General features: G+C 39.4%; 1 protein-coding gene across 1 annotated transcript in view; it reads left to right on the top strand.

The window, feature by feature from the left end:
- Positions 1–19,586, top strand: part of thsd7bb (thrombospondin, type I, domain containing 7Bb) — a 133,776-nt gene that overhangs the window by 109,157 nt on the left and 5,033 nt on the right. The window contains exons 15-26 of the mRNA XM_072661187.1: positions 113–291; positions 3,047–3,201; positions 6,984–7,134; positions 7,255–7,393; positions 8,086–8,201; positions 8,517–8,631; positions 10,097–10,242; positions 13,987–14,161; positions 16,689–16,862; positions 17,219–17,314; positions 18,285–18,367; positions 18,748–18,940. Of these exons, the coding sequence (XP_072517288.1) occupies positions 113–291; positions 3,047–3,201; positions 6,984–7,134; positions 7,255–7,393; positions 8,086–8,201; positions 8,517–8,631; positions 10,097–10,242; positions 13,987–14,161; positions 16,689–16,862; positions 17,219–17,314; positions 18,285–18,367; positions 18,748–18,940 (1,722 nt within the window). The remainder of the gene's footprint in view (positions 1–112; positions 292–3,046; positions 3,202–6,983; positions 7,135–7,254; positions 7,394–8,085; positions 8,202–8,516; positions 8,632–10,096; positions 10,243–13,986; positions 14,162–16,688; positions 16,863–17,218; positions 17,315–18,284; positions 18,368–18,747; positions 18,941–19,586) is intronic.

The raw sequence follows: 19,586 nt of genomic DNA, 5'->3' as shown, positions 1-19,586 counted from the left end.
CCTCACCTCTAGGAAGCCTAGTATTTGTAGTTGTCCTCCCACTCGTGCCTGACAAGACTTACAGATTATATTTTATTATGTTTTTTTATTTGTTTTTTTAATCACATTGCAGGTATTGAAGAGGAACTGTGTCTTGTGCCCTGTCCTCTGGACTGCAGGCTGAGTGAGTGGTCCACTTGGTCCTCCTGCAGTGCCTCCTGTGGTGGGGGAGTGAAAGTACGCTCTCAGTGGTTACGAGAGAAACCATTCAACGGAGGTCGACCATGTCCAAAACTTGACTTCAAAAATCAGGTGAGAGTAGCATGGCTTCAGGCAAAGTTCTGACTATTTTGGGTAAAGTGTTGGTTGGGGTACAGATGAGCATGTGTTTATGCTTCACTGTTTATATGATCTCTGACTACAATGTTCTGCTGACTAATGAAGATGGGACATTTAACACTGGCATCGCTGCTGTGTATTTTCATTTATCACACTGATTATGAGTATAAATAATGGTAATTATCAGACCCGCTGCAGGGGTTGGATCAGCTGCCAGGTACCGTTGTTCAACGAGTTGTTCATACCAAACTGGGAAAATCTGCTTTTAGTTATGGGCACAGAACTGAAACTCACTACAGAATGTAACAGATCACAAAACACATGGTTTGGATTGGATCACGCAGATTGGATCATTTTTCAGATCAGCAACGGATGTTTTTGGATTTTTTAGATCACACTCAACCCACAGTTTAGCAAAAATAATTTAGACCAAGGCTATATACGGGGTGTTGTAAGGCTAAAAAAACACATTGAATACCATGTAACAACTGAGGAACACATTAGCAACTCCATAGCATCCACTAAGCAACACCCTAGTAACAATTTAGGAAACTACAGCAATCACCTGGAACACAGTAACAAAACCATATCAACCACCTGGGACATCTAGCCAACCACCTGGAAAAACATAGCAACTGCAACTCCCTGGGACATCTTAGCAATCACCTGAAACACCATAGCAGCCACCTGATACACCTTAACAAACACCTTAGCAACCACCTGAAATACCATAGCAACCATATGGGATATAGCTACAACCACATGGGATGTCATGTGATAGCAAGGAGGATCATATTAGCAACACCATAGCATTTACTAAGCAACACCTTAGCAACCACCTGAAATACCATAGCAGCCACATGATCCTCCTTTGCAACCGCAAATAAACACCTTGGCACCCACCTTTTTGTTCAGTCGCAGATTGGATAATTTTTTGGATCAGCAAAAATTACAAAAGAGAGAGAAATGTGAGAAAGTCATTTTAGCTTTGGGTTTGACGTAAAAAAAGACGTTTGTGTTTGTGACTTTTATTTTGACATGGTCTGTTTGTGATGTCTCGCTTGCATTCTGTTTTTGTTGTCTAATTCCATTCCACATTAAAAGATAGTTGTGGAGTTTGTCATTCTGAGGTTGACTTACTTGATGATTTCTCAGTGACATGTCCAGTTCCACACCTCACACTAACATAACCCTGCTCTCCACTCACACACCAGAGTGATGTCACTGCAGATGTTGGGCCATGTGTTACCTTACAGCTTTCTTGGCACAATGTTTTGAAACTGTACCAGTTAATCCACACAGTCTGTTCACGTGACAGATAGCTAGCTCAGTCCGTGTGTTTTTACTTCAGCTCTGCGTCAAGATTTTGGAAATGATTACTGTAAAAAGTTACATACACAGTAAAACTGTCTTCCACATTATGGTTAAACTTTTGCAATTAATCTGCAGATCATGTACAATTCATACAGATTATCTTTAATCTGTTTTTTCACTACAGGAAACTCTAAAGCTCAGCTCGCTGGTGTCATGCCTTTTAATTAGACTTTTAATTTCTAACCACCTCCACTTTGCCTGTAACTGTTTTACTTGATTTTCATTCTTAAATTTTTATTTATTGATTTATTTTATTATTTATGTATTATGTTTCTCTTTTATTAATATAATTACTTTAGTTACTTATTTTGACTTTTATTAATTTAGTTATTTCAGTTTAGCTTTGTTTTAGTACCTTATTTTGTTTTGTACTTTTCTTCTGATTTTAATTTTTTTTTTTAAATGGCTTTAAAATGTTACTTTACTATTTATTTTAAATTTAGATTTTATTTGTAAAGTTGAATTTTTTTCTCCAAACTTTTTTTGTATTATTTCATTATGGTTTATTATTTTTTCTCCCTGAATCTTCTATTTATTGTTTGTTCTCCTTTTAATGTTTCTTAATTTGTTAATTTATACTTTTTTTAATTCTTGGTTGATTGATCTTTCTATGAATCTACTTGAGTAATAAACCAAATTCACACAGTAATACTTATTGAATACTGTATCTACATGTGTGTACACAGCACGTATCAGAAAATAGACCTTTCTTTGTCTGAAGACTCTCATTCTGATACCACCAGATAGTTTCTGTGTTCATGAGCGTGACTGTAAGTGCATTTGTGTGAGTGAGTGAGAGAGGGAGAGACAGACACACAGGAGACAGTGGTGTGTGAAAGCCTCATGCATAATTGATGTGTTAGGACTAGACTGGTCCCCCGGCTGCCCACTTTTATCTGACGCTTATCTGAAGTTTCCGCACCCTCACGCTTGTGTGGTAAAACAGGACTTAAGAAGCTATTGTCCCATCGGAGCTCACACCCCCACGTCCTCGCATCCTTTCCTTTCCTTGCTTTTTATTTCCCGTGCCCTGTAGCCCACTGTGCTATGTTCCATCAGGCAGATTAAACAGCATGAATGCTTTATTGGAAGCAGGCAGACATTTTCTTCAGCTCACTTTCACTCATAAATAAATCCTTGAACCACCTGACCCTGGGTCATCCACTGGGGGGGGAAAGGGCTTAAAATAGACATTAATGGAAAACTCTTCTTTTCTTTTCTCTTCTCACCCTGCTTACATGGGCATCTACAAAGGCTCAGGTTAGTGAATATATCCCGTTCTCTCCAAATGTCATAGTGTATATCCATTTCTTTGTCCAGCTGGTCTGTGGCTGACCGTATGCTTGTCTCCCAGGTGTCTGAGGTAGTGCCTTGCTACTCGGAGTGCAATCAGTATGTTTGGGAGGCAGAGCCCTGGTCTGTGTGTGTCGTCAACCCACCCAACACCCTGAACGGCTCTACCGCACCTCAGCTGCTGTGTGGAGAGGGTGTCCAGACACGCAAAATCTGGTGAGTTCACTTTATCACTTGGCTCCACTTGTTTAGAATTGTGCCATCTTCTCTAACTCATTTCTAATGCCATCAACCAGCTTTAATCAGCTCTAATATTTCAACGAACTAAACTAGAATATAGCCGGAGGATGTTCTTCCCAGCACACACTCAACCCACAGTTTAGCAAAATAATTTGGGCCAAGGCTACATACAGGGTGTTGTAAGGCTAAAAAGTTAGCACCCACTTAGCATCCACCCATAGTAATTACCCTCCATCCACATGGGGCACCATAGTAACAACTAAGGAACACTTAAGCAACTCCATAGCATCCACTAAGCAACACTCTAGTAACAATTTGAAACACCACAGCAACCACCTGGCACACTTTAGCAACCACCTGGAAAACCATTGCAACTGCAATAGCAAGTGCCTGGAACATCTTAGCAATCACCTGAAATACCAGAGCAGCCACCTGGTACACCTTAACAAACACTTTAGCAGCCACCTGAATATACATGAATGTATATATAAACATTGGAGATGTTGATACTGGTGTAAGTAAGTGTCTTTAGAGTGTGAAATTTCACATTAAATTCCTCTGTTTACGTTTTAGCTACTGAATTATGCAGAATTATAAGTTTTTAGGATAAATGAATTCTCCTATAAAAAAGTTGATCATTAACATTAGGGTGGAAGAATAAAGTAGAGAGAGATCGCAGGCCAAAATCTGTTACTGTAACATCGGTGAGTCACTGGCAGGATGTGAGCGTAGAGTAGGCTTTTATTAAAGGCAGCCCTAAAATGTTGGTCATTCCAGTCCAAGGTCAAAAAACAAGCAGCCAGCAGGCGGATCTTATTTGAATACATAAATACATAAACCATGCAGAATACAAAAAGAAAGGGAGGATAAACCTAATGAAAGAGTAGAGCAGCGTGCCTCGCGAACAAGACAGACAGAGAGACTTCAGATCGAGTGTGTTAAAGGAGTGGTAGTCATTGTGTTCAAACTACTTTTTATAAGCTCTAATATGTCCCAGCACTTTTGAGCTAATTCAGCACACATCAGTGAGGGCTCCATCGTGTCCCTTGCCTTTCAGAGGGGCTGTAAAGTCTTAGCCGCAGCTTTAACTGATTGAAATTCAGCACTGTTGAAGAAAGATTGGAGACATCCTCCTTGCGTCACAATAATAGATGGGCTCATAAGTCTGTGTTCAAAAAGGAGAACAGGTCATAATGCTGACAAATAGATTGATGAGGTCATAAGCCCGCTCTACAAAGAGGAGTGAGGTCATAACTCTGGACTGCTGGCTGAAGTGAGGTCATCTAACATTGCGGCTAAATGTTTGTGCACCCACTTCCTGTTCGTCTACCTGTTGTTGTTGGAATGTTTTTTCATAAAAAATATCTCTAAATGCTTTAACATGCAGATTTTAAATATCATTTTAAAAAAAGGTTGCATTGTTCAACACAAAAATTACTATTTCTTCCTTTCGGAATTTGGGCCGCCACTACAGGATGTGCTTTACACATATATTTTACAAGTTGAGAGATACACAACTGACAAGATTCACTCCCTTATTCCTACCGGTACTAATTTCTCAGACAGGACCCAAGACAGGACACAGGTTTTAGTAAAACATCAGCTTAATTTTTTGGTAGAATATTGCACTTAAAATAACTTAAAAAAAATAAATCAATAAAGCATTTGAGGCAAAATTATTTTTTTTTCAATTTATTGAAGGCTCAGTCCCCTTACATTCCACCTTATTAACATCATACACTGCTCAAAAAAATAAAGGGAACACTTAAACAACACAATATAACTCCAAGTAAATCAAACTTCTGTGAAATCAAACTGTCCACTTTTAATTGTCAAGCAACACTGATTGACAATCAATTTCACATGCTGTTGTGCAAATGGAATAGACAACAGGTGGAAATTATTGGCAATTAGCAAAACACACTCAAGGAGTGGTTCTGCAGGTGGGGACCACAGACCACTTCTCAGTACCTATGCTTTCTGGCTGATGTTTTAATTACTTTTGAATTTTGGTGGTGCTTTCACACTCGTGGTAGCATGAGATGGACTCTACAACCCACACAAGTGGCTCAGGTAGTGCAGCTCATCCAGGATGGCACATCAATGCGAGCTGTGGCAAGAAGGTTTGCTATGTCTGTCAGTACCCCAGGAGACGTGGAGAAGGCCAAAGGAGGGCAACAACCCAGCAGCAGGACCGCTACCTCTGCCTTTGTGCAAGGAGGACCAGGAGGAGCACTGCCAGAGCCCTGTAAAAAGACCTCTAGCAGGCCACAAATGTGCATGTGTCTGCACAAACGTTTAGAAACCGACTCCATGAGGATGGTATGAGGGCCCGACGTCCACAGATGGAGGTTGTGCTCACAGCCCAACACCGTGCAGGGCGCTTGGCATTTGCCAGAGAATGCCAGGATTGGCTATTTCACCACTGGCGCCCGGTGCTCTTCACAGATGAAAGCAGGTTCACACTGAGCATGTGACAGACGTGACAGAGTCTGGAGACACCATGGAGAGCGATCTGCTGCCTGCGACATCCTTCAGCATGACCGGTTTGGCAGTCTGTCAGTAATGGTGTGGGGTGGCATTTCTTCGGAGGGCTGCTGGTGCGTTTGGCCCTGGGTTCCTCCTAATGCAGGACAATGCTAGAACTCATGTGGCTGGAGTGTGTCAGCAGTTTCTGCAAGATGAAGGCATAGACTGGCCCACCTGTTCCCCAGACCTGAATCTGATTGAGCACATCTGGGACATCATGTCTCGCTCCATCCACCAACTACATTTAACCTCTTAACACAACAAGGCTTTCTACACACTAAAGTGTACTACTCAGTAACTACAGGGACTTCTGTACAAACTGGTGGGGCTATTCTCTGGTAATAGAAGCCTGTAATAACACTTTTGGCCTGCTGGCAGTCCATAGGCTCTTTAAATGGTTAACTTTATGAACACAGCATGCACACCTTTATTCCTTTTTTTGATGTGTTTTGTCTCGTTTTATGTTGTTTTGTCTGCAGGTTTGTTGGTGGACCTGCACCACTAGAAAGATAGACCATGTAATGTTATATAGAGTTATTGTCCATGCAAAGCAGGGTCGTGGTTCAGTTTTTAGTGTGGACCCAGGCTTAAAAAAATGAAGTGAAAGAATCACACTAGAGGAATGTTACAGACTTTAACAAGGATATGGAGATGATGTTCACTTCACCAAAGTTATGTAGTGTAGTTTCAGCTGTGCTAAACCCAGAGTAGCATTAATAGCAGCACTGATTTTGTAATTTCACACTTGGGGAAAGGCAACAGCTTCGACAGTCCATGCTAACGAGAACACCCGTTTAGACTGATTAACTCAGCTAAGACATTTTGCATGTGGGAGGGGTTTTGAATGTGGGATGTGGCTCAGGCCACCTGCTGATGTGGTTTGAGAGATCGAATTTGTATCTGGTTTAAAAGCATCTTGGGAGAGTTCACATTTGCATTTTTATTGACCGTGGTATTTTTGACCCCATTTACACCTGGTGACCTTATCCCACTTGAGTATCAGGATATCTGGATAAGGTCACCAGGTGTAAATGGGGTCAAAAATACCACGCTCTGTATGAAGTGCCTGTTGCATTTTACCGCATTGCAGCTTTACTTGTACGATTTGACACATACGATTTGAACAAAACACCGTATTGTTCTTAATATCATTCTGTATATATTGCATGGACCCAGCTGTGTGACCATGCTGTGAATAATGTCTGCCCATTGTGTAATGGGATTTGCAGGTGTGTGAGGAAGGAAGAGGAGAAGCACAGCATTGTGGATGACTCTCTGTGTGCCTCAGAGGACCAGCCGGTCACTGCCCGAGCCTGCCTTCTGCCTTGCCCTGGTCACTGTGTTACATCAGAATGGAGCCACTGGAGTGAATGCCCTGTGGTCAGTGACTGACTAACTGGCTGACTGATTGATTTTCAATAAATAAACTGCACAGCTAAAATGAACTGCAGCTGCAGAAAGTTTGAGCAGTTTGTGTGTGTTTGTGTGTATGTTCTCCAGGGCTGTAATGAGAGAGAATTGCGATGGAGGAATAGGAGTGTACTGAGGATGCCAGAAAGTGGACACACCTGCCCCGAGCTAAATCAAACTCAGTCTTGTGCCAACACCACCTGCCTTTCATATTCCTATGCATATTCAGGTAGTTACACAAGCATACATCATACCCCAGTAGTGGCACTGACATGTGTAAGAACCTGTGCTGTGTTGCAAATGACACACCACCCAAACAATATCTGTGGCTGACCAGGGACTAGTTCGGTGGTCCTTATATAGTGGCCATTGAGTTAAGGGGTTTTCTAATAAAGTGAAATAGTGAGTGCATACTCAGACATGCATGCACAAAGGCACAAATAGTGCCCTCCATAATGTTCGGGACAAGCCCACAGTAGGTGAGCTTATTAATCGCAAAGGGACTGGTAGGCCAAAGAAGACCTCCACTGTGGATGGCAAAGGAGTCCTCACTAATGTTCAGAACAATCCTCAATTGTTTGTTTGACAGATCAGAAACTGCCTTCGGGAGATTCCTACCTGGAATTTGATCATTCCTATGCAGATTTTAATCAGAGGTGAAATTCAACATAGGAAATTGACCTCCACCTTTACTCCAACCATGCAGTTAGAACGCAGGGGCTGCCCTATCTGCAGGGTCAGATGGCCTGTCAGTTGATAGGTCACAACGGTGCTTCTCTAACCTTCAGACCACGGCTGCCCCACATACCAGGTGTGATGGTCAGGTGTCCACATACATTTATTCATATGGGGTAAAATGTTTTGCACATTGTGAGCATTGTAAGTAAATGCTGTAATTGTGTGTGTATGTCTGAATTCTAGACTGGAGCAGTTGTCAGCTCAGTGAAAATGCAGTATGTGGCCAAGGAACTAAGACGCGCCTGCTAAACTGCATCCGCAGCGATGGAAAGCTGGTGGAACTGGGCATGTGCAAAGAAGTGAGACTCATATACTTCCCAGGCTGTTATTTCCAGTTATTTCTGAATATTCTCTCTATGGTAACGTTTGACAAACCTATTAGAAAGCTCTGGTTAAAACTGACAAAAGTAGCAGCAATAGTTTAAGCAGCATGTGAACAGTGTAGAATATGCATTTATATACATCCACTGATGCTTAGTAGCTGTTATAAGGTGTTTTTGTTATGAGGTGCTGAACATCAGTGTATGACTTACTGTACATGTGAGCAATTATTTGAAACTAACAGTGTATAAATCTTACCAATAATGTAATACTTTTTCTTCTCTTTCTAACAGTGGGGTCCTTCACGAGGAAAGCTCTCTGCTCCATGTGAAGTGAGCTGTCCAGTCGACTGTCTGCTGTCTGACTGGTCACTCTGGTCAGAATGCTCACACACCTGTGGAGCCCAGAGTAAGACTTTTTTATTACATTTGTCATCCCAAAGTGATAAACAAGATGTCCACATTCTGTAGGTTCACCTGTTTAAACTACTAAACAACATGTAATGTCAATTAAATAAAAACGAAATGAAAAATAAGGTAAGGTAGCCACAATATCAGATTTTGAGTGCATATATACACACTAATTGTCTTAACATGAAATGTTTTTGAAATGTGACAGGTGTTTAGAGCTTAAAGTCAACCTGGTACAATATATGTAAATATATATATTTAAAGTATTAAATGTTAGAATATTGATTTTTTTATTTTTTATTTTAACAAATTGCAGTATTGAAAAAGTATGTAAACCAACCTAAACCAACCAAAGTATGTAAACCATCAACCAACCTAAAGTGTAGTACTGCAAGCTTTATTTGGATTGTACACTTTAAATGCTTTATAGGTACTTTACTTACATTAAACATTTTACTTTAATTTCTCCTAAACCTAAACCTTATTTAAACCTCAAGCCAAAACCTAACCCTTACTGGTTCTAGAATGAGCCTGTTTGTAATCCTAACACTAATCCTAATACTTCCGAAAGTTTAGTCTATAACAGACTATCTACATAAAGTAAGATCAGATCAACAAATGGGATGGAAAAATTATATATATATATATATATATATTCTGCCCACTTTTATATTATTCTCTTTTTATAAGATGTGAATTGGATATATTTGTTGTATTGTCAAACAATACAACTTGTGATCTATTGAAATATTTACACAGTGAAAGTGTAACAGAAGTTTTTTGTAACTGTGTAAAAAGTAAACGACTGCATATCTTATACTGCACTTACATTTGTAATTAAACATGCACATCCATCCTTCCATCTACAAATGAGCCCATTTTCTGCTTTCAGCCAAACGTTGCTCAAGCAGTTACTAAAAGCTTTCATTCAAATAAGAAGTAACATGGTCCAACAAGTCGAGAGTAGTCAGCTGACCCTCATTCCCGGCTCTATATTTGCAAGCATCAAGTGCATAATTGCTCACTTTGCAATCAAAGCTTCCGAAAAGGCACTGAGTGCTCCATTTGACAACTGTGGAAGCAATCTTGGGCTAAAATCATTACATTAGGGTGTAAATTATTTGTCGCTAATAATCTATTAATTTAATGGGGTGCGTCTCATGTGGGGGGGGGGTTGTCAGAGGGCTTACGAGAGCAGAAAATGTGACTTAGTAATTAAGAAACAACGCAGCCTTTCAGATCCCACAGAGGCCCTCTCCTCTGAAGTATTGACTCGTTAGTGGGTTAATTAAAAACTCTAATCTGGCTCATTTATCTCCATTCAAGCCTCCCTGAAACCCACTGAGAAAACTCTGCCCCAGGTGCTTATTACAGCTAACTACATAAACACTGCTCCCACTAGGAATTGGACTCTGTTAACATCTGTGTATGTGTGTGTGTGTGCCGCTGTGTGTTTTTTCCAGGTCAGATGGCACGCTCCAGATTAGTTCTGCAACAGGCTGGAGAAGGTGGCCGCCCCTGCCCTTCTCAGCTCTCTCAAACCAAACCCTGTGCAATCAGACCCTGCTACAGCTGGAGGCTGGGAGAGTGGAGCTCCTGCAGGGTTGAGGTACTAGCTCTGCTTTACAAACCACAAAAACAGATATGGCATAGTATGTTGCACCTAGGGCAAAAACACTAGTGAAACACAGGTGGCATCGATTACAAGAGCTGGCCAACAGATGACCAGTACACAAATTCGCCCCTTGGAAAAAAAAGGTAGAAATGGTGGTATAATAATCCTAGGTCTTATTTTTGTTTAATAATCTGACACTAATATTTAGGGCACTCTAATACTGGGATGTGTCCCAATTATGTACCTATTAGCAATACTAGCTAGTTTTTGAGTATGTAGTATGGATATAAAGTGTCAAAGTTGAGTATATTCAAATATGCATGACACATACCTAGAACCTAAGTAAGGGAGGAGCTATTCACATCTCTAAAATTGCATGACGCATGTTGGCATTGCAACACTTCATCACTTCCTGTTAGTACAAAACAGGTTAGTATGTTAATATTTTGTGTACTAATCTGCCAAACCTGCACTATGTAGTATGCAATTGGGACACAGCCGAGGAGAAGATTTTTTTTTCCAGCATATTCAAAATGTTAAGCAAAGTCGGTCAGAGTGGTTTCAAGTGAAATTATTTACTGTGATCATTTATTAATTTAATTTAAATCATTAGTTGTACATCAAACATTAAAGTTTGCTAAACAACACAGTTTGTTAAACTTATATATAAAGTATGATTCATAACTTTTTATGACAGCACATTAACATACACTCAATGACAGCACATTAACTAACCTTCTTAAAGGTTACATTGTATGACATGGTTACAGACATTTTTACTAGTACAGCTAGTTTTTGGACTATGAGCTTTTGGACTAAAGCCATTTTTTCATATATTCATAGTGGATTTACAGGGTGGTAAGGAATAATAGTACACATATCTCTTGACTTGGTCCCTGATTTATCATAATCAATATTAAAAAAGAAAAACTAGTTTCACTTGACTGTAAATAAAATAGCGGTGTAGCTTGTAAAGACTTGCTAGGATTCTCTACAATACATTTCAAAACCATGCTACTCTGAATTACTTTGTTTATTATCATTTATCGTAAATGAAGCTATATAGAAAGCGGTTAAAGGTTCTATTAGGAACTTTGAGAGGTTTACCATTGGAAGCACTAGTTTACCAGTACAACAAATAGTTCTTTGAGTTCTTTAAGTTCTCTTGGTTCTATATAAAGCCATTGCCAAGAAACCTTAAATAACCTTTTTTTTCTTCAGCAAACTCTGAATAATCAGCATTCAGAAAAAAACACCAAATAGAATAAAAGTAACTGTTATTTTTTTATCTGTAACATATATTATACAGTGTATGCAATGTGTCCTTAGCTTTGAAGCTAAATTATCCCGGAAATCACAGAACATTCCAAACAATTACACAATGGCCTGAGGATCGAGAGTTTGAATCCATGCTGCTTCGCTATCAGAGCATGTTGGCTGCCTTGTGTTGCTGCATTGGCGGCAGTTTAAAAAGAGGACGTGGCTGACTTCATATGTAAGGGAGGAGACATGTGCTTGTCGCTCAGCTAAAATTGGCAAGAAATTAGGTAAAAACAAAAAAGCTTACACCTGTTTTTGCGGCTGAAATTCTACTCAACCCTTCAGTATGTATTTAAATCATTAAGGACTGCCCAAAGTAAAATGTTAGATAAGTATAAGGGTGGGTAATATAGAAAATATTGAAATGTCATTATCGTGGAATAAATGTTAATGAAATGTCATGATATTTAATTTTTACCTAAATGCACTTCAGCATTTTGACGTAAGGTCAATATTTCACATACTGTACTGCACTAAATCAGTTAAAACAGGACTAATTACAACATGCTTGCTTTTAACTAATAATACATGCTGTTGTTCAGTGTTCCAGTAAGAGATATATTATGTACTCAGAAAAGCATGGTATGGTGTCATTTATCTCAACAAAGAAGAAATATCTTATTGCTCTCAAAGAACAGGCAAGAATAGTGGAGCTGAAAGTAGCATAAATCCTTTCTGAGCAAAATATCCAAATTTACAAAAGTGTACATGAGCAAGTACAAATATTCAGATGTTCTAATGGCATATACCTCATCCTTCCCTGTGCCTGAATCCTTAACATGCATCTTATCCATACCGTACAATATCGCTGCAACCATAAAACTCCCAGAATGGAAAGCAGGCAAGGCAGTTCAATGCGTCAATAGATGCCATAATAACTCAGACAGAAAACTGGCGAGCTGGCATATGAGCTGACTGCCAATAATAAAATCTTTTAAATGTCTGATCAATAAAGAGCTACAGATGTACAACATCGCCTCCGACACCTCTCTCTCAGCCTTTTCTCACAGGAGAATCTGGCTGCAGCTTTCCATTTTCCCTCACTGTTGTTAAATAGACGGTAAGATTCTTTAAAAATGCCAAAATCTGGCCTTTTTAGTGACAGACTTGAACTTTATTTCAGACCTGATTCAGCGGCTTGCTCTTTGCAACTGTACTGTGCTGTGTCTCTGGTAGTACGTCCGTGATTCCATTTACTAACCTTTATTAGTGAAAGTAATGTGTTCACACTGAAAAATGAACCAGGATGTAGCATATAATTACGAGATGATTTGCTAGAACTCCCAAGAAGAGAAGTGTGGAACGTTGTATACTCTTAGCTAAAAGAACTCTTTAACAATAGTGGAAGAACCCATAAAGAACCCAAGTTCTATTAAAAACCATCTGCAAGAGGTTTTCCTTGTATTTGAAGTAGCATTTTACCAGCAAACATAACCATTTACACATTGGTTCTTAACGCAGACTGAGCGAAATGTCTCTGAAATGTAACTTTTTAAAACAAGCTCATTTTGCCATATTTGATTCCATACCCACCCAGAGAGAGCAAGACCAATTGGTAATGCTTTCTTTAAGTGGGTATGGGGAGGATAACCCTCTTTACCCCCTTATTACATACATAATGTCACAGTCATGCAAAAAAACATAGTGTTTCGTCATTTGACATAATGTGAATGTGGATTTTTTTTCCTTCTGCTGTTAAATTGCCTTGCGGATCTTGTCATATGTAGTTGTAGCAAATCCAATTAACTTTAGGTTCCACAATTTTAATGGTAAGGTGTGGGGTAATGCAAATAAATATATTTGTTTATGACCAGATTTTGCAAATATGACATATCATAGGCACCAAAATGCCTGTGCGTATGTACTAGCTCCCAACACACCAATTGGTCTTGCTCTGTCTGGATGGGTATACGGAATAAATTTATCCTACATCACTTACATTACTTCACTGTCACATAAAAAAAACTTTTGATATAATGTGAATGTGGCAGCTGTTCTTTGCATTATGCCACAATTTCATGAGGGATGGACCAATAGAAATGCTCTAAAATAACCTGCAACATATTTTTACAGGTTAGGAGGGTTATTTCCTTCTACTGTAAAGTTGCTTTTTTGGAGATACAAGAATTATGTCTGGCAGAGATGATATACATGCACACATACATGGTTGTAGCACATCCGATTAATTATTGGTTCCACAATAAGTACGTTTTGTATGTGTAACCTAAATAAATATAACTTTTTCTGACCAGGTTTTTATAATGGGTGTATATACTAGAGCAGCTCTGGTGTAGTGTATGAATAGTAGTGCCCAAATTGAGACACAGAATGTTTCTCTAGGTTTATGATGAACACACTGTAAATATGTATATGTGTGTGTGTGTGTGTGTGTGTGTGTGTGTGTGTGTGTGTGTGTAGGGTGCAGAGTGTGGTGAGGGGGTTAGGGAGAGGGACCTGTCATGTGCGGTGCACTGGGGGTCTCTCTCTGGGCCTCCACTTCCCAAAGCAGTGCAAGAGGAACGCTGTATAGAGAGCAGACTGAGCAAAGCCATCGGTACAGAGGTCCGGCAGGCCTGCTCTATACCCTGCCCAGGTCAGTCACGAACACACACTTTACTCACGCTGATTGCACATATAAAATATTCAACATCAATACAACTGCTTTAGATTTGATGCATTGTAGTCCACCATTAAGTATCGGCTCAGCGCAGCTTGTCCAAGAGAAGAGAAGGACTAAAGAAAGAGCGCCAGAGTAACCACAGATGCTTGTGAGCTGTGAACATCTATTAATACATCTATAAGTATTTAGGAGTATTGGCTCTGTGATCTGTGATCATCTGTGGGTATTTGTTTGCCAAGTATTGTTCTTAAATTCATTTGCCTTTCACCTTCGCACCACAAAGTCACCCTTGGTCTACAAAGGCAAGTACGTATTTACATTTTGTTTAAAAAAAATAGCAATAGCCCATATGTGGGTCCAACCTTCAACTGCACGCTTCACTTAGGACTGTATTACTGAGAGTTGATTTGCTGGGGAATTCCACTGGCTCAGTGGTTGAGATGTAAACAAAACCATTCAGAGTGGTTTGCTGTGAAATGGTTCGTTGTAGAGAAAGAGACCTGAATTTTGTCACAATTTTGGTGACAGTGCTGGGAAACAGGGGTTGTGATGTTTACCAATGCAAAAAAGGCCATTATTTTGCCCCACAACACCACAAATGCACTAAATAAATTGTGACTTTTAAAAACCTTCTTAGAAAAACAGTAAAACAATTTATCAAATATTCTAAATATTCTAATATTCAATCAACCGTTTGTTCAGGTATTAGCTTCCTGTGATGGAGATTTGATGTTCATTTTGGTACATGTTTTAGTCCTGGTCTATCTATAAAATGTATATTAGTTTTAGTCACATTTAAGTAGTTTAGACATTGTTAGTTTTAGTCGACCAAAACTGTATTTTTGTCAAGTTTTTGTCAATTAAATCTCTAAATTCTTGAATCCAATTTTAGTAATGTATTTTTAAAGTTTAACTATTTTCCAGGTACATATTTATTGCTAACTTTCCTAAACAACAGCTTAAAAATTCTGTTCTATTTAATAACATGTTAACATCCGGAATTATGGAAGAAATATGTGTTTTACATTTCAAACAGTGTCCGTTCTTTTAAAGATGGTCCTTTACCGCCTTCTGCGCCTGCTGTGATTCCGGCTATTTTGATTAAATGTATACAGCGAAATGGAAACATCAAGAACTCTACAATGATAATGATTGTATTCCCTGATTCATCATGATTTAGAGAATGTCAGAGATTTTAGGGTGTTGTTTGTGAGCAAGAGGACTGGCAAACGCAAATATCCAGTCTTAATATGTTAATATGTACTGATCACTGGACAGATAGATGAACGGATTAAAAATTATTTGTTAGCTTGTCAGTTTTATTTATTGAAGTGTAGTACGTGTCATCATAGATCTTGTTTTTAAATGTTTTTGAATACTTTTTGTTTAGTTCTCAACTCATTTTCATCATGAAAGATAGGTCGTTAACAAATATTTTTTGTCATATTTATCACCACTATGAATTATTCTGTAGTTTTTCTTAAATAGATCATTTGACATGGCTCTGAATGGCTTTATTGGCATTTAAACCATTTAATTATATTAAATTATATTTAATTATTAAAATAAAAAAATCATAAATGCATAAGAAAATGCATCCAGATTGTTTAGATGTTCTTATGAGAACTTCTGATGCTGAATTGTTTGGATGCAGGAAATGGTTTTGTTGGTTGGTTTATTTTGTGCTGTTGTCGTTGCACAGTAGAACAGTGCAGCTTTACTCTAATCTGCTAAATCTGCTAAAGGGTTTTACTTTGCCTTTCTCGCAGTGCTATGAGCAATTTTTTGGTCTTTTAAACCTTCCAGACTTCCATCATTCCTGTAAAATGCTACTTTCTAATTATATTACAACCTGAGAATAGAGCTACACTTAAAATACTGCTATCTTCATATAGCCTTCTCCTGTTTCATGGGCATGGGAAATATTCATTTTAAGGAATCTATTCCAGGATTCTTGTGACACAGTTTAACCCCTTAACACACCCCTAATACTCAGGGACCTCTGGACAAACTGGAGTGGCTATTCTCTGGTGAAAGAGGTTTGCAATAACACTTCCGGCCTATCGGTGGTCCATAGGCCATTTAAGGAGTCAGACTATTTATGAAGATGTGAAAAGTACATCACCTAGGTATTTCTAACAAAATCCTAAATGATTGTGAACACGCATAGCCCTAACAAACTAATAAAAGTCTGAGAACTTAAAAAAAAAAAGTTATGAGAACATAAATATTCTGTTATTCCAAAACCTTTGTATGGTGCTTTTTTCCTGTCCTTTATGAACTGAAAAATATGCTAATCTTTTTTACAATGTTGAAAAGAAAGTTTCACCACTTTGAGAGAAATAAAATAAAAAATAAAAAAATAAATAAAAAATGTTGTGTAAGTAAAATACATGGAATACCAATTATCTAGAAGACTGCTAAGAAATATTATCTTTTCCTTCATTTGCTCCCAACTTCAGCCTTTTCCCAGCTCTATCTTTGCCACCTGTCCCATTAGGTGACTGTCACCTGACTGAGTGGTCGGAGTGGAGCGCATGCCAGCTGCTTTGTCTGGACGGCCGGAGCTTTGAGACATCGGGCCGACAGGCGCGATCCAGAGCTGTGGTGATGCAAGTTCCCGAGAGCAGGGATTCATGTCCCAGCCAAGTCTATGAGACGCGGCCATGCCAAGGTACATGGTTGCGGTGTCAGCTGCAATAAAGGCATGAGCCATGAGTGTGCCCTTACCCTGGAGCTACATTGCTGACACGACATTGTGTAAGATAGCCGACAAATATGGCATATCCTTGAAACAAAGACCCCTAGCTTTTTAAGTGTATAATAAATGAGTAATGTGGGGTCCAACAGACTGAGGCCACATTGAATATTTCATTTAAACCTGAAAATAAACAAGGTTTTACCATTTTAAATGTTAATATAAATGTAAGATAGTAGTAAATACAGTAGCTGTGTTTTGTGGGCATAACCTTGCTGGTATTGTAAATTATAAATGTATGAAACTGAAAAGTATATTGTGTTCATGTGCAGGAGGAACCTGTCTCAGTTATGAGTGGGTCACTGGTGGATGGAGAGATAATCAAAGAGTGGTGTGGTGCCAGCGGTCCGATGGGGTTAACGTCACAGGTGCTAATGCTATTAACACTTTTTTTGTGATGGTGTTGTTGCACTCATTGTGCTGTTGTAGTCCACTGCAATTTATGAAGGCCCAGTACAGTATGTGCCTTAGATCATTATTTGCTATTATTAGTAGCCAGACCTCTAGACAGTCCAACTTTCAGTTTTATCTCATTGTTATGTTTATTTTTGTTTGGTTCAGGTTTAGCTTAGCTAAAACACATCCAATTGCACATCTAAATTTGAGGGGGTATGCTTAATGCTGTGTAATAATGCACAATGTACTTTACATGCAAAGTCACAGATAGGCTGTTAAAATCTAAAGCTTGGGCTTGTTAAGTTCCTGTTGTGTTTCATCGCTCAACAGAACTGAATTCCAAAACTTGCTGTGGAACAATGAAACAAATCTGGCTTATGAATCAGTGGTATGTCTAGAGGAGGAAGAATGAAGCACTAAAAAGAACACACTGCCTACAGTGAAGCATGGCGTTGACTTGGTGATGCTCGAGTGCTGCTTCGCTTCTTCTGGCACTGGACGTTTATGAAGGGCAAGATAGATTCAATCAAGCGACAGGAAATCCTAGGAGAAAACGTTCTTTCTGTGAGGGAAGTCCAAAAAGGTTTGCTTTCAGAAGAAGTCCTGGAAGATTCTGGAGCGGTTGTCACAGTCGACTAACATGAACCTTACAGAAAATCTTTGCTGGCATTTGGAGAAGGCAAACCCAGCTCACAAACCCAAGAATGTTAGTGATCTGGAGGCCACTGCCCATGAGGAATGGACTTAGATTGCTCAGTAATTCTGCCAGAAGCTGGTGTATGACTATGCATGGTGTTTGCAGCAGGTCATAACAGCAGATGGGAGCTTTACTAAGTACTAAATACACTTCTTATGAAGGGATTGAATCATTCTGAGACTGCAGTCGTCCATAACTAAGGAGAAATCACATTTACGTGGCTTGTATTTGTGTCTTTCCTTTAGGAGGCTGTTTTCCTCAGAACAAACCTTCTGCCGTCCGTCACTGCCACCCACCCTGTGCCAAGCCCTTTTCCTTCTGCACGCAGGTAACTTGCACAAAACAGTTGAATCATTAATTAATATTGTGACTGTTGTCATGATTTATGCCATAATGTTGTGAGAGTTATTGTGGATTGTTGCCTTTTGGCTGTTTTTCTCCTGCAGGAATTTATCTTAAAATGTATCTAGTAGGATTCAAACAATGGCCAAACAAGACAATATGGAGATGCGAGATTTCTGCAGGTGGCTGATAACTTACCATGTAGGAAAACAATGCAGTGCTGAAGTGACATGAAACCATTAAGCTAAAATAATTAGCTCAAATACACAAGTTCCTGATTCCTGTGAGCTTCATATTCCACATGTGTAGAATTATTATTTACACACAACTGTCTTTCTCCTTTCATCTTTTTTATGTCTGTGTCAGAGTGGGGTGTGCGGATGTGAGAGGGGTTTCACAGAGGTCATGACCTCTCTTGGGTTCCTGGACTACTGTATGAGAACTCCGGGGCCTGACCATAAGAAAGCGGATGTGAAGACCAGCGCAGGACGCCCGAGGACCAGCCATGTTCAGAACCACAACCGACCTAGAGAGTGGGCACTGCAACCCCTCGGCCCAGGTGCAATAATCTGCATTCATTAAACACTGCTGTAGCAATTGTGTTTCTGTGTTTCTGGATGGATGTGTCTAAATGGATGTGTCAACAGCTTTTCTCACAAAAAGGCAACAAGTGACTCGGTTGCGATTTTGCTAATTTTTTGGAAAGCTTTTTCCAAAAAGCAAAAAAAATATACGTTGTTGGATTTTAGACCTGGTTTGCTTGGCATTCCTACTGACAAACTGCAATAAAAGAAGGCTGCCAGTAGAGATTTGCACAAGCCAGGTGTGTCCAGGGGTCCTGTGTGATCCATGCAGTAACTAGCAGGCGGGATTTAATTTGCAGCACCGCTGTCATAGCAGGCAAACATCCAGCACGTTGTGGGTTGAAGCGGTGGTTACTATTGCTCATTGGGAAAAGCAGAGCTCGGGCTGATAGAACACTTGCTGCTTTTGGAAGCTAGCAGGAATAATATGCTGCAAGTGAGCTGCAGAGCAAAAACTTCAAATCTAACCCCTAGACCCTTAAACCTGGCTTATTAAATCACATTGTCTTAATGTCAGTATTAAACCACAATTTTGATCATGCACTCCTGTTAATGCTTTATTAATAAAGAACAATGTTAAAGCTGTAAAGTTACTGTAGATGCATCCCAACTCGCACACGT

Source organism: Salminus brasiliensis, chromosome 17, assembly GCF_030463535.1.
Source record: "Salminus brasiliensis chromosome 17, fSalBra1.hap2, whole genome shotgun sequence".
Lineage (NCBI taxonomy): Eukaryota > Metazoa > Chordata > Actinopteri > Characiformes > Bryconidae > Salminus > Salminus brasiliensis.
The sequence above is the reverse complement of the archived record's forward strand: the minus strand, read 5'-3'. Positions and strand labels throughout refer to the sequence as shown.